At 41.3% G+C, this 16,002-nt stretch overlaps 2 protein-coding genes across 2 annotated transcripts; one reads left to right on the forward strand and one right to left on the reverse strand.

The window, feature by feature from the left end:
- Positions 1-1,551: 1,551 nt before the first annotated feature.
- On the forward strand, positions 1,552-2,882 carry smim1 (small integral membrane protein 1). The gene is made up of 3 exons (XM_064922744.1): positions 1,552-1,614; positions 1,957-2,103; positions 2,422-2,882. Exons 2-3 carry the CDS (start codon positions 2,006-2,008, stop codon positions 2,543-2,545), a joined length of 222 nt encoding a protein of 73 aa, XP_064778816.1. The 5' UTR covers positions 1,552-1,614; positions 1,957-2,005; the 3' UTR covers positions 2,546-2,882.
- Positions 2,883-5,344: 2,462 nt separating this feature from the next.
- lrrc47 (leucine rich repeat containing 47) lies at positions 5,345-15,940 on the reverse strand. The gene is made up of 7 exons (XM_064922743.1): positions 15,340-15,940; positions 14,581-15,057; positions 13,675-13,791; positions 12,600-12,715; positions 7,644-7,746; positions 6,832-6,921; positions 5,345-6,069 (listed from the first exon to the last, which is right to left on the reverse strand). The coding sequence occupies exons 1-7, from the start codon at positions 15,901-15,903 to the stop codon at positions 5,848-5,850; spliced, it is 1,689 nt and encodes a 562-aa protein (XP_064778815.1). The 5' UTR covers positions 15,904-15,940; the 3' UTR covers positions 5,345-5,847.
- Between the last annotated feature and the right edge of the window lie 62 nt (positions 15,941-16,002).

Here is a 16,002-nt window from a genome sequence, read left to right on the forward strand (position 1 = left end):
ATGGCAGAATTTGTAGAATTGCATGAAATTATTTAACAAATGGCAAAATCTTCTCTCTGCCCCATGACATTTTTTTCTTCTCTCTCTCCTCTGTCACGAGGGTGGTCATTAAAATGATTTGTGCTCATCAAAATTTCACTTATGGCCCCCAAACAACTAGGGCCGGCTCTGACTGCATGTGTCAATATGGATTTGGGTTTTCACAGTCGCGAGCCACTGCAGCCTCATGATGAGTTCAGATTTTTTGTGGTCTCCACCCCAATCAAAGTCGTCCATCCTTGGATTAAGGTTAGCTAAAATGCAAAAATGTTCAAATTAGGACATTCATTTGACAAAAGCTAGATCCCTTCTGTGTAAATTAATCTAACCTGCTACTAAAAAGTGACTTCCGGTCGTAGCTGTATACCACCTAGTCAAAACATGACACTTCGATACATCCACAACCAGAAGTAACTTTCCGTAGCAGGTTAGGAGAGCATTTTTGCTAACCCGAACCTGTTTCCTAACCTTACCTAATTTCCCTAACCTGCTGCGGAAGTTCTAACCTGTAACAAAAAAGTCACTTCCGGTCGTAGCTGTATTGAAGTGGCGTGTTTTTAGGGAATATGGTCGCAGGTTTTGACTAGTGGTATATATGTACAGCAGCTACGACCGGAAGTTACTTTTTCGCAGCAGGTTAGATTAATTTAAGCAGCAGGTTAAGATAATTAGGAAAAGGGTTAGTGTTAGCTAAAGTGCTCTCCTAACCTGCTACGAGAAGTTACTTCTATCTGTAGCTGTACTCAATCTAGTTACAACTATGGTCGCAGGCTGGTTAGTGCTATCCGGATTCCTTGGGACGTCCCTACCCATAACACTAACACTAACCTTACCTAACCCTTACCTAACCCTTACCTTAACTATTTAAAAATTCAACTTCAATGGGGTAATGTCAGAGTTGGGATGTCCCAAGGATCCCGTCGCAGGCCTGGTCACAGGTCAAGTAATCAATCCGTCGATGACATCGATAGGTGTCCAATACAGGCATACAAAATGGAATCTGTCAAAAATGATAAATGCATCCTCTCTTCGACTGTAGCCTGCTACATAAGAGTTGAATTGGGCCAGTTGGCCCAAAGTAAAAGTCTATAAGAAAAGTTAAAAAAAGCACAGAATATTCAGCAAACATTGCATGGAATGGTGTTATTTATGTATGACGCATAGCCTTTGTCTGGCAATTGCAGTTAGCACTGTAGGCTATTTCAAAACAACCAAAATGGCTAAGTAGGGAAATGTATGTAAACTTAATTGAGGTTTTAACATAGTTTCTTTCTTTTCTTCATTTCACCACATGGCTGTGAGTAAACATGTAATTGCCTGTTGAATTATTGACCTTTGCGATGTGAACATTCTGTATGCAGTTATCAAGAAAGATCTGCAGTTACTGTATCTGTAACCGGAGGCAAACACAGAGCACATAATTTTAATTGTGCTTTTATCATTGGAAAGAGCCATAAAACTACTATGGCCTTCTCAATTTATGACCAGGTGATGAATGCTGACTGTGATGAACTCATATATAAAGAGGCATGCCTTCTTCAACACAATATGCCTTCAGTCCTCGAAAGAGCAGTGGTGAGTAGACTGCCAGTTATTTTCTGGTTAGGTTGGGTGATTAGCAATAGGATTTGTTTATAGTTTGAGCCAGTGGGTTTGGGCAAGCTGATCAATGTCCTACAGCTCTAGCCACCTTTTGAGTTTTAATGTGTCATACAAAGACTCATTGAATGATACAATGAGATATAATCAAATAAAACAAATTCAATCATTTATTGAAATTTAAGTAAGCCTTACTGTGCGACTGAATAGGTCTAAATTGATTGTGGTAAGAAAGACCAAATGTCTTTTCACGATATGACCTATTCTATATCCATATTGTGCAACTCCATATTGTGCACCTCGATCTCATCTTTACAGGTTGTTGAAGGAGTAAGTGGTATCTGCAGTAAATACAATTGAGGGAAGAATGGCTTCTGACATGGACTCTAATACTGCTGGTGTGCAATACAACCGCTGGAATGAAGACAACATCAATCTGAACGTGGCTGGGACAGGTGTAACGGGGTAAGCTCTGAGGAAGACTCATGACTGGGCGACAGAAGATACAATCAGTGTTCTTACTATTATAGGGTACCCGTTTATTAATCACAGGGGATAGGCAATATAAATTATAGTGAATGACAATGTTTTAGGCAGTTCAAGAAACACTTACTTTCAATTAAGGTATATGAAATTGACAATTGTATTCAGTGTAGTGTTTCCTCCCTTTAATCCTAGTTTATTAACTTTCCCAAATGATGACCCCTTGAGTTTACTGATCGTGTATGGACTGACCTCAACTATAATCAGTGGTCATATTATGACATGTTCTGTTCCCCAAAGGCTGTACAATAGATTCTGCACTGGCACCTTGGGCATAGCTATCAAGGTGGCCGGAGCTTTGGCTGCACTGGTGTTTGTCTACGTCATTGGATACGTCACTGGATATTACGTCCACAAATGCTGACCGGCCACTGACCGAAGGACCCTCAACAGATGGAATTATGTTGGGATTGCAGTTTGCTTGTTGTAAAGTGATTTTACAGCTTCCCACAGCTTTGTCTTATATGTGAAAAGTCATTGCAATTAAGTCTAAAAACATGAACATAATGTTTGACTTACAGTGCTTGGTATTCAATATGTTCTTGTCACTAAGTGATATCTATTTCAATTGTTTTTTGAAGATTGTACTACAGGGCTTGCTATGTTAGCCTATTCAACTGTATATCAAGGCCATGTGGATTCAATATTTTAATGAAAGGACACAGGCAATACTAATAGTAATAAAAAAGCTGTTGAAAATATGTTAATTACCTGTGTTATTCAACAAACATGGTGTTGTAAATATGCTGTCAAACAAGAGGTTTGCCTCTTGACAAAGACTGGATTTTTTAAAATTTAGGTGTCATCTGCAAATATATCAAACCTAATCATCATTACAAAAATACACTTTATTTATTTTCTCACCTCAAATCCTGAAGTTTGTAACGAGAAATAGCTTTATAATCAAACTGTCATAGGGATAAAAAAAGTCTGTACATTTGAGTCCTGGACCGTGGTGTAACTTATAGCGGGAAAGGGGGACATGGCAACCGCTCCCAATATTACAGGCAAATGTTGTCCTCTGCAATGTTCCCCTCCCCAATGTTGAAGTCAAACCTATGCCCACTGCCCATAGAGGCTGTAATGTCCACAATGTATACTGAACAAAAATATAAACTGAACATAAGCGTTGGTCCCATGTTTCATGAGCTGAAATAAGAGCCCAGAAATGTACCATATGCACAAAAAGCTTTTCATCCCTCTTAGTGAGCACCTTGTACTGGGTACAAAAGAAGGCCCTTTCAAAATGTGCAGTTTTGTCACAGCACAATGCCACAGATGTCTCAAGGTGAGGGAGCATGCAATTGGCATGCTGACTGCAGGAATGTTCACCAGAGCTGTTGCCAGAGAACTGAATGTTAATTTCTCTACCATAAGCCACCTCACAACCGCAGACCACGTGTAACCACGCCAGCCCAGGACCTCCACATCCGTCTTCTTCACCTGCAGGATCGTCTGAGACCAGCCACCCGATGAAACTGAAGAGTATTTCCATCTGTCATAAAGCCCTTTTGTGAGGAAAAATAATCATTCCAATTGGCTGGTCCTGGCTCACTGTGCCCTCCCAGGCCCACCCATGGCTATACCCCTTCCCAGTCATGTGAAATCCATAAATTAGGGCATAATGAATTTCAATTGACTGATTTCCATATATGAACTCTAACTATAATGCTTGAAATTGATGCATGTTGCATTTATATTTTTGTTCAGTATAAATGACAGTGAAAAAGAATCTCACCTAGTTGCTCGACCTCATCAAATCAGCTTTTATTACTCTCCCTCATAGATTATTTTTATGGTGGAAATATCTTGCTCCTCAACAGAATTTACGCTATGCATTTCATCATCTGATGAGGAAAATAGGGTGGAGTTGACTTTCAAGACCCATTCTGCAATTCTCTGATCCGTATAATATTCTGCATCATTGGAACAAAGACAGTCTATGCCAGTCTTGACGGTATCTTCGTCTTCAGAGTACCGGGATTCTGTTTTAATAGCCGAGTCATCAGAGGAGAAATCTCTCTGCGGTTTTGTTTCACATAGACTGGCATCATGTTTAAACCTCTCCGTCATCGCCCCGCTGTAGTTGGCACTAGGGTTACTCACATTTCTCCGTTGCCTTACTAACGGGTCTGTTGGTGAGAAACTTGATGCCACAGCTGGCTGGGCCCCAAAGGTCCCCTTGGTGCAATCTAGTCTGGAGCGAGTGTCTGGGTTCTGGATGGAATCTTTTGTAGACCTAGTCAACATGGTTAGACTACTACTAACTAACCCAGCTTTGTTAGACATTTGACAATTCTGCGCATGTTGAGCAAGCAGTACCCGAAACACTGTATTTACACTCCTTACACCAGACGTTGACAAGTGTGTGTCTCCGTTGTCTTGTAGTGACCCGGCTGGTCTTGCAGAAAGAAATGGCACAATTGAGCCCTCCGCTTTACCAGCAATGATTCTTGATCCAGTGATGGGGGGCAGAAGGATACCCTGGGTGATAGCGGATGTGCTTGCACGGCCTAGTTTATTTTGAATCATTAAATGCCTAGGACAAGTAAGATATTCAATTGGGTTTGTTATCTTTGGAGCTGGTCTCAGGTTAGCATTCGCTTGAGCAGGCTCTCCTCGTGGAGCATTCTGCCTGTCAATCCGTTGCACATTAAGCTCCAAGTACCGCATGTCCTTTTCACTAATGCTTCTCCACCGTGACTTTTTCTCCCTGTTTGTATCGGACCAGGCTTGCTTCTTCTGTACTCTGTAAGTACTTTTCATAGTTCCAATGAATGGGTTGCCTTAAACGGAAGCTTGCATCTTGTGTCGAAGTCCAACCTGGTCCTTAACGTATAGGACACCTAACTGCAACTCTCTGGCTATTCTTTTATACTGTGTGTCTGAGACATCCCCCTACACACTCCCACCAGCCGTTAATAGACACTTGATATGTAACAGTACCCCTCACTTTTTAGTTAACCTGTTAATACCCAAGCAGTTTTACAATTCAGTCAAAGGGCCGTTCACCATGCATACACATTAAATGACCAATCTCTTTGGGGTTTCCTGTGTCATTGAGGCCAAGCATTCCTGAAATTATCAAGAAAATAGAAATGTTTATACCCAGAACAAAGCATTGGCTTTCAACATGTGCAATAAAGAAATGCATAACCACTGATGCCGTCAAGGTTCAATTTATTTGAGAGATCTTTTAAAATATTAGACATTATACACATTCCCTGCTCTTAATTTATTAAAGCGGGTAATGGAAAAAGGTTTTTTACTTGTTTCAGTTCACAAATGCTAAAATGTTGTCATTAACTATGTCTACACTCTACAGAGCACACAGGCTCGCTACAGACTTTACAGTTATTATGAGTTGCCTTTAGTGTGTAGCAATATAAAAAATAAGTATACAAAAACGGCAATATTTTAGGTTGGGTAGGTAGGTAGCTGAATTATTCTATACCTTAATAACGCAGAAGCTGTTTGTACCTGCCAAATAGTCATCAAGAACTTTAAGCAGGGGCATAATTACACTAATTAGTGGATGCAATCGGCTTTGCTTACCAAGGGGACCCAGCAAACCAAATACATTGAACAGTGGCAACTCATATACAGTATTGTGATTAACTGTGTGAGACCGTAAGTGTATAAATCAAAAGGCTGGTTGTTGCGCAACTACCAAACGACGTTCAGGTCGCCAACGTCGGTGCAGAGGTCCGTTTTGGACGGGTAGACGACCTTGAGGTTCCCGTCAGGGTCCACGGTGCGAACCTGCTGGATGACCAGCTCTCCTGAGGTGGTATCATCCGAGGCAGGGACTGATGGTGAATCAGATTCTCCCTCTGACCCAGCCTCCTCTCTGTGCTCAAACGTGAACTTGTTCAGCTCCGCCATTTTCTGAGAAGGAAACCGAGAGATGTGTTAATTGCTGACCATTGGGACCATATGGATGAGGTCTATTTGAGAAAGTTAACTAGAGCAGGGGTCACCGCAAATGAGTCATTTTTAAAATGTTTTTTTTTGGGTGGGATTTTAGCGTTTGGTCAAAAGACTAAAATCACCAGGAATTCCGCAAAAATAACAATTGAGACATGGATTGTTGAGGTGTGGCAAATCGAGCAGGAATTAAATCAACCCCAAACTCTCATGACCTGACCTCAAATCCCTCCTTCAATCACCACACCCAATCAAAACCGTACCCTCTCTCAATAATGTCTATTTTGGGACAGGAATCAGAGTGTGGATTAAACCCTTATCGGCTGCTATGTTTCGACAAGGCTGTTATTGAAACGTGTCTGCTGCTGTGTGTACTGGTGGGTGTATGCAGCTCTAGGGTTGCAGTCGTATTGTGAGCTGTATGTTTAGGCGGTGACACCGTACACCGCCAGGCCACTCACCCTGGGCAGATGAGCTCACTTATTCCACTGAGGGCCAGGATCCAGACGTCAAACCAGCACAACACCCTGAGACTGAGCATGACACCCGGTGTCATGACACTTTTCTGCTCTCGCCAGCCACCGTGTGTGTCTGACTGATGCATGCATGTGTAAATGTTTAATTCATGCAATCAACGGCTGTATGTGTTATGCATGTGCATTGCAATGTAGGATTCAGTCCTACTGCAAGTCTCTTTGTATACAGGGAGAGAGCTGAGCTTACCACTATGAGAGCATCCATCACATCTTTACAGATCTGCAGGCTGGTAGAACTGGTCACTTCTAAGAAAAGCTCCTTCGTCGTCTTCCTGACCTATAATACGGGACAAAGACACAGTACATCACTTGTTTGTAATATTGTCCCCAGCTAAAGCAGACTACTATTTTTTATTATCAAATTAATTCAATCTGTAAAGAGGGATGACAGGATAGAGTTGACAGAACGATATCATATCCATCCAGCATTAGAAAATACATTGAATGCAGTGCATTGCCTGTAAGCCTATTCCACGTTATATTCCCTTGAATTTATAAGCTACTATCTCCAAATTCAGAATAAGGGATCAGAACTACATTTTAGAATCAGGAAATGTCAGGTTAGACAACACCTGGTTGCGTCATCAACTAATAGTCTTAAAAAGTCAGCGTTTGATTTCAAGGCTAAGTACTATACTCAAGATGAATTTATTGCAACCCGGGTACAAGCATGTCCGCAATTAAGCAAGCAATAAAGATACAGATTTGTTTCTTTATCTGGTGTGGCTGCAATTTAAAGCTTCCAAAGTCAAAGTGCTGGAGGTGTGCAAAGTCTAAGGGAAAGTACAACTCAGCAAGGTTTTAGACTGCATTCTACACTGCTGGGCCTCCATATGTTGGCTACATGTAGATACTGAGAACAAATATTTATTATAAATCATAACATTTCTATTGGTAGCTGTATTGTGAATTCACTGCTGGATCAGCAAGTGATAAGCGGATGAGTGTGACCTGTAAGAAAGGCACCTGTCTTTGGTCTGATAAAGATCACACACACACCTTGGTTCTCTCGCTGTTGGTGATTGGTGGAAATGAGATCACATGATCCTCTGCATCCACCAGACATGGGTAGAGTTCTTTTCCATCAAGAAGCTGCAGGTATCTGAGTCAAATAAAAAAGTCAAATAACATTAGCTGAGAAACAATGGCTAGTGTAATATGCGTAATATTGTGTAATATTGCCCTCATGCCAACGATGGCTATAATAGCCAACAGACGCCTTTCATAAGAGCCCATGGAAAGGTCTACACCCATACTCATGGTGCAGATTGAAGTGGCATTTGAGCTCTTTGAAAACTCCCCAAAATACTGTGTCATGGTATTTAGGTCAACCTTAAAGTTAATTAAAATTAGGTAAGTTATCTAACCTAATCTTGTAAATAACAATGTCATCTTTATCACTTGCCTATATCATGGCAATATCTTTACAGACAGGTCCTAAAAACAACAGTCCACATATTCTCATAGACATAAATAAAGGAGTACGTCTATTTACTTCAACATGGTTTCTGTATCAAACAGCCTTATGGCGCCCTCATGTGTTGAATAAGCAACCTAATCATTTTGCCTTTGTTTTGAGCTCCTGAAACTACTGAAGTGCTTGATAAAAACAATGCATTATTGCATAGGACACCACACCAACATACTGTAAATGGAAAATGAAATAGGAATTAATTTATTACTACACCATAACATTTAAAGGGGCAATCAGCAGTTGGGAGACATTTTTGACCAATATGTACCCATTGATACATAAAGAATATAACTTATAAATGCCTCATTTTATTTCACCTTTATTTAGCCAGGTAGGCCAGTTGAGAACAAGTTCTCATTTACAACTGTGACCTGGCCAAGATAAAGCAAAGCAGTACGACAAACACAGAGTTACACATGGAATAAACAAACGTACAGTCAATAACACAATAAAAACATCTATATACAGTGTGTGCAAATGTAGTAAGATTAGGGAGGTAAGGCAATAAATAGGCCATAGTGGAAAAATAATTATAATTTAGCATTAACACTGAAGTGATAGATGTGCAGAAGATGATGTGCAAGTAGAGATACTGGGGTGCAAAGGAGCAAAAAAAATGAATAATATGGGGATGAAGTAGTTGGGTGGGCTATTTACAGATGGGCTGTGTACAGGTGCAATGATCGGTAAGCTGCTCTGACAGCTGATGCTTAAAGATATAAAAGTCTCCAGCTTCAGTGATTTTTGCAATTCATTCCAGTCATTGGCAGCAGAGAACTGGAAGGAAAGGCAGCCAAAGAGGAGTTGGCTTTGGGGATGACCAGTGAAAGAAACCTGCTGGAGTGTGTACTACGGGTGGGTGTTGCTATGGTGACCAGTGAGCTGAGAGAAGGCGCTTAGTTTGCTTGTCGTACCCCATTAGAACCCAAAATATAAACTTGTTTTAGTCCAATGTTCGTAAACAAAGTAAATGTAAACAAACAATGTATAGCATCAAAACATGGTTAACTACACTGAACAAAAATATAAATGCAACAATTTCAAAGATTTTACTGAGTTACAGTTCATAAGGAAATCAGTCAATTTAAATAAATTCTTTAGGCTCTAATCTATGGATTTCACATGATTGGGAATACAGATATGCATCTGTTGGTCACAGATACCTTAAAAAAATGGAAGGGACGTGGATCAGAAAACCAGTCAGTATCTGGTGTGACCACCATTTGCCTCATGCAGCGCAACACATTTCCTTCGCATAGAGTTGATTGTGGCATGTGGAATGTTGCCCCACTCTTGAATTGCTGTGCAAAGTTGCAGGATGTTGCCAGGAATGTGCTGACGTACACATCGACCCAGAGCATCCCACACATGCTCAACGGGTGACGTTTCTGCTGCGTATGCAGGCCATGGAAGAACTGGGACATTTTCAGCTTCCAGGGATTGTACACAGATCCTTGTGACATGGGGCCATGTATTAAAGTGCTGAAACATGAGGTTATAGCAGTGGATTTATGGCAGAACAATGGGCTTCAAGATCTCTTCACGGTATCTGTGCATTCAAACTGACATCAATAAAATGCTATTGTGTTCGTTGTCTGTAGCTTATACCTGACCATACCATAACCCCACCGTTCACAATGTTGACACCATACACGCTGTCTGCCTTCTGACCGGTAGTTAAAAACCGGGACTTATCCATGCCAGTGGCCATCGAAGGTGAGCATTTGCCCACTGAAGTCAGATTGCAGTCAGGTCAAGACCCTGGTGAGGATGACGAGCAGGCAGCTTCCCCGAGACGGTTTCTGCTAGTTTGTGCAGAAATCTCTGGTTGTGCAAACCCAAGGTTTCACCAGCTGTCTGGGTGGCTGGTCTCAGACGATTCCGCAGGTGAAGAATCCAGATGTGGAGGTCCTGTGCTGGCGTGGTTACAGGTGATCTGTGGTTGAGGCCAGTTGGACGTACTGCCAAATTCTCTAAAATGACCTTGGAGGCGGCTTATGGTAGAGAAATTAACATAAAATTCCCTGGCAACAGCTCTGGTGGACATTCCTGCAGTCAGCATGCCAATTGCACGCTCCCTCAAAACTCGAGACATCCATGGCATTGTGTTGTGTGACAAGACTACACATTTTAGATTGGCCTTTTATTGTCCCCAGCTCAAGGTGTGCGTTTCCTTTTCTTCTAGATAGCATGTGTGTAATGATCATGCTGTTTAATCAGCTTCTTGATATGCCACACCTGATGGATGAACATTGAGAGAAATAAGCTTTTTGTGCATATAGACAATATCAGGGATCTTTTAATTTCAGCTCATGAAACCAACACGTAACATATTGCATTTATATTTTTGTCCAGTATATGATTTTGATATCATGGATAGTCAGTCCTTGCATCCATAGCTCTCTCTATGAACTTGAGAGGGATTACATTTTACAATTGCCATCCCTTAGTTTTTTTTACGCAAAAATCACTTTGTTATTGTTTCAACTGCTGATTGGCCCTATAAAATGACTTTTCACGAGCATCCCCGCATATATTGCGATGAACATGATGCAAGACTTCGCTCTCACACAGTCATACAACGTGGCAGCCACTTGGGGTGTAACGGGTTGACAAACCCACGGTTCAGTAGTATTGCGGTTTGGGGTCACCGTTCGGGAAAATTAAATGTCATTCAATGTTCCTAGAATTGTCTGTTGTGACCGGATTGTTATGTTGGGCCTCTCAAGTTTTCACTCGGATGCTGCGTTTGTAACCATGTGGGAGGTGGGAATTTACCAGCTATGAAGTCATAAATACCAGTTGGATACATTAATGTGATTTGAACTGGTTGATTAACGCAGATTGGCTAATGGCCAACCAGATGCATCCACCATAAACTAAAAGTATATTATCATGCTTGTAAACAAATGACAGTTCAGAAACCACATTAATGGACCGCTTTTTTATAAATGTGTTGCTGCATTCAATTGCCGAAAGTGCTGTTATGGAGGACATTTCCTTAGTAGGTGATGTCAGATGTCACCATGTGGGAGAGGTGGGTGCTCTCGATGATAGACGAGTTTCCCACTAGTAATTACCAGTTGGATGGCCTTTCAAGTGGATTTTTCCTAGTCGTATGTGATAAATTCCCACTTCCATCTTGGTTACAAACACATGACACTGTTTCCTTCAGTGCCATATGAGTACTTGTGACTCTCATAAATTGGGCGTGTCTGCAGCACGATACATCCCCCCTCTGGGGAAATGTGATGGGCTGTCACTTAAGTAAGTGATTATTCATTGAAAACGTTGGCTTGGCTTATTTAGAGCGGGTATCGCTATGCTGAAATGGGTGCAAGAGGGAAGTTCGTAACGTGGTTTGAGCAGTTTCATGAGGTGCTCCCTGAAACACCCCCCCATTTTTAACCACAGAATGGGCACATATCTACAACTATAAACCAAAAACTGTAAGAGCCTACTTATCGCTCTTGTAATTTATTTGGTCCAGTCAGAATCAGCTACCAAGGGCCGCTTGAATGCGTTTCCGCCTTGCTCCGGTATACTGGGGTGATGTCGGCTTAAATGTGTCAACATATTTGAGGTGTTGGCAGCTGCATAGGTTATTCTCGTTGAGTGTGGCGACATACTGTCAACGTTTTATCCACAACTCTCTGTCCGTCGCCATTGTTATCTACTGGGAAGCCAAAATGTTCCAAAATGGAAATTTAGATTATGGAGGATCCTTCAATTCTGGTTTATTGACCCCACCACTCACCATCGTACAGAACTACTTCCTGGCTGCGTCTCATAAAGGACCGTTTGAAATGAGACAATTAAGATTATAATTTTATTACAATGTGCGCATAGGCTCTAGTTGTCTTAACGCAATAGCCTGAAATGATTTTTTTGTTGCTCAGATTTACTCAAGAGGCATAGGTCTACAAAGCAGCGTAGGCTTAGCCTATAGGCCTAGCTTTAATTGTGTTTTTTGTTTTGTTTTCATTCGGATTCACAGTGTGGACCGAACCGAGAACCTGTACAAAACGGTTTGGTACGAATACGTGTACCATTACACTCCTAGTAACCACGGGACCAAAACCGTGGAGAAGTTTAGCCTCACACTCTTAGTTATTGCGGAAATTGACTCACTATGCTGTTTATTTGTGCATCTACATATCGCTGAATCTACCTTTAAGAATGCTGGCATCAACCCAGAGGCCACTGTCATTTTTTTTTGCCTCCTCCTTTTAATAACAAAACAAAAAAGAACGGGCATCAAGCCGACAGCAGCTTTGGGCTGCGTTTCCGATTCTACATCCTCCAGAAGTGTGCACTTTTATACTTCCTGTCATGGATTTGTAATCATTTGCTGTATAGCGTTTCCATCATTGTTAAATCCATGAAGGGAAGTTTGCAAATATACACTTTGGAAGAAGAGTGCAGAATCTGGACTCACCTATACTTTCAGCTCTGCCTTAAAGACAGGTGTTTATACTCACTTGTGGAGGCCAGACACATTCTGCCTCTTCCTCTGTTTCCTCTGGTCCTCTGCCTCTAGCTGCAGCTGCCTCATCAGCTCCACCGCAGTCATCTCCTTACGGCCCAGCGGGACTATCTAATAAACAACATTTTATGAGAGGGAGTTTATGAGAAATGTATGCTCCTTTCAAAAGATAATTTGCTTGTTTAAATAACTGTGAATGGGACCAAAATGCATTGACACAAACCTGAATGCAATTTATGAATATAATGATTTGTTCATATGCCAAGAGCGACAGGCAACAACCAGCAACAATTATTTTGTGTTCAAACTGTTGAGGTGAAGCCGCATGAAGGTCTTTCAATAACAGACTGATGTCACTATAACAGGCTTGTTGCCTGGCGTTGGCGTAAAATATGTTTAAAAGGATCATGAATTATTAAGAACGGAATAATGTTATGGCTCACAACTACTGATTAAAACTGTCCTTCAAAATACTGGATTCTACTCAAGAAAACAGAGGTATTATGTTCAATAGAAAGAGAGCCTTGTTATGTTCTCCAGAAACATTTGAGACTGCCTGCATAAACTACTTGAACAAAGACATGGAACAATGTCCTGATAAATGTCATCATAAACCAATCAAATGAGAAGAGTTTAAAATACCTTGGAAAACACATAGAAGCTAGGAATGGGGGCGGGGGTAGCTGGGTAGTTAACATTAACTAGCGCTAGAGTAGGCTGTACCTGCGGCAAAACTCAGGCATTTCTCATCCTATTGTTTGTTCTCCATTTTCTTTTTAAAATGGTGAGCCAACATGTTTTGGGGCGCTTTTATCTCAAAATTCTCATGGCTCTCGTCTCTCTTCAGCAGACATACTGTAGTGAGCAATACATTTGAAATATATATCGAATCGCAATACATAGTGTCGGCACCTAAGTATTCCCAGCCCTAATATAAGCTCAAGAAGTTAGTCATAGTAAATGTATCAGATGTAAAAGTGTTTTTTTAATTCCATCTCAGAGCGACTTACATTTGAGAATTTGTGGCCGTCTAACATTGTATGAGCAAAATGTCATGCAATGTGTCATACCTTTAACATAGGAGGTGTTCTGGCATCATACATGAGAGGTCCCTTGAGTAGCTGCATGTCGTGTGTTGCAATGGTCGCAGTTGTCCTTTTACCACATAGGTCATCGTGAAGTTTGGTCTAAAATACAATAGGTAAGAGAAAGAGTGGTGAAAACGGAATAATGCAAGAGAGACTTAACGATCATATATTATGTTACATAGCCTGTCAATTTATGAGCTTGCACAGTGGTGTAAAGTACTTAAGTAAAAATACTTTAAAGTACTAATTAAGTAGTTTTGGGGTGTATCTGTACTTCACTTTTGCCAACTTTTACTTCACTACATTCCTAAAGAAAATTTAGTTTTTACTCCATACATTTTCCTTGACACTGAAAAGTACTCGTTAAATTGACAGGAAAAAGGACCAATTCATGCACTTATCAAGAGAACATCCCTGGTCATCCCTAATGCCTCTGATCTGGCAGACTCACTAAACACAAATGCTTAGTTTGTAAATTATGTTGGAGTGTGCCTCTGGCAATATGTAAATAAAACATTTACACATTGTGCCATCTGGTTTGCTTAATATAAGGAATTTGAAATTATTTATAATTTTATTTTTACTCTTGATACTTAAGTCAATTTAAAACCAAATACACAGTAAAAGTTTAAAAGTAACTTTCACTCGAGTCATTTTCTATTAAGGCATCTTTACTTTTACTCAAGTATGACAATTGAGTACTTTTTCCACCACTGAGCTTGAGTTTATTTTGTAGCGTGTTCTTAGTCTGTTTCTGCATTCACAAACTACTAGCCTACATAGTTTCCTTGCCAAATATGACTGTCAAATACCGCAACATAAAAGTTGACTAACGCAGAAACATTCTGGTACCAAGGCTAACGTGTTCTCATCTCTGAACAGCATTACCTGCGCAACCAGGAACCTCTTGAGCGCATTTCCGGACCTGAAGTTCATGCCTCTGACCACACAGCACACCAAGTACGGCCTCACGTCCTTCAGGTCATTGGCCACCTTTACAGTGAATGCCCCTGGGTTGTCAGACACATGAAGCACTTTCACCACCAGCCGGTTCATCTCATCCACCTCATCATCCTCCTCCTCGGTCTTCTTCTTTTTCTGCTTGCGCTGCTTTTTGGTCTGGGTCTTCTCTGCGTTCCGGCCCCCGTCGGCCTTATCCCCATCGGCCTGCTTGCTGCCTTTGCCTTTCCCTCGGCCACCGGCCCGAAGGTAGTCCAGGATGGACTTGGTCTGGCAACCGTTGACCATCTTCTCCAGTCGCTTGTCTTTAAGTTTGTTTCCTTTGAAGTTGATCTCCTTCAGTTTGGAGCAGTCACTCAGCTCATAGGGGATGTCACTGAGCTTGTTGTTGGATAGGTCCAAAACCTGAGGAAAATTGTATATTTGTTATCATAGTTGAATGTAATAACATGAATTAAGATTAATAACCAAATGGGGCTTATCCTGGTCTCAGGTGTCTCACCATCGGTGAGGCCTTGTGCCAGGAAAATGTTAAGACAGTCTCAGGTTTAATACAATGTCGATAAGATGAACTGAGAGCTACCCTGTCCATCATGACCATAATTCAGTAGGAATAGACAAGAGGTATTTATGAAGTCATGCACATTTTTGGTAGCAGTGGGATTATGGATTATTTCAGCTACAAACTTTTAGAGCAGAGAGCTTGTGAACATCTCCACTCAGCTCCTCTATGGAATTCTCAGAGGCGATGACAGTGCTGAGGAGATCCAGGCGATAAAGGTCATCAGGGAACCGAGTGATGTCATTTTTGGAGATGTTGATGGTAGAGAGTTTCGTGCAACGACACAGTCCATCTGGTAGTGACTCGATGTTGTTGCAGCTCACGTTGAGTGTATTGAGATCGCTTAGCTGGGTTATCTCTTCAGGCAAAGCTTTCAGGTTGTTAACTGAAATGTCGAGGACTTTCAGGGACTTCAGATTTCCAATGGTTTTTGGAATAGAGGAGAGCTTATTCCTACAAAGAATCAAGCTCGTAAGGGTGGTCAGATTTTGTATGTCTCCATGAATCTCTGTCAAACTCGGACATTGGATGATTTCTAGGTAATTTAGGAGCTTGAGAGAATAGATTGCGGAACATAGACCTCCATTAGAGGATATTTTTTCATCGATAACTGCACCTTGCAGGACCAGTTCGCGTCTTTTCTCTTTTGAGGCTTTCTCAATTTCTGGCCAACTCTCTTGACCATCCATGCTGCTACACCAGACCCGGAAAAGGAAAACTCATGCCACCCGGTAACACTTGAGCACAGACGCTTTAAACGACCCGGTAACACTTGAGCACATACACTT

This window comes from Oncorhynchus masou, chromosome 18 (assembly GCF_036934945.1).
Source record: "Oncorhynchus masou masou isolate Uvic2021 chromosome 18, UVic_Omas_1.1, whole genome shotgun sequence".
NCBI classification, from domain to species: Eukaryota; Metazoa; Chordata; class Actinopteri; order Salmoniformes; family Salmonidae; genus Oncorhynchus; species Oncorhynchus masou.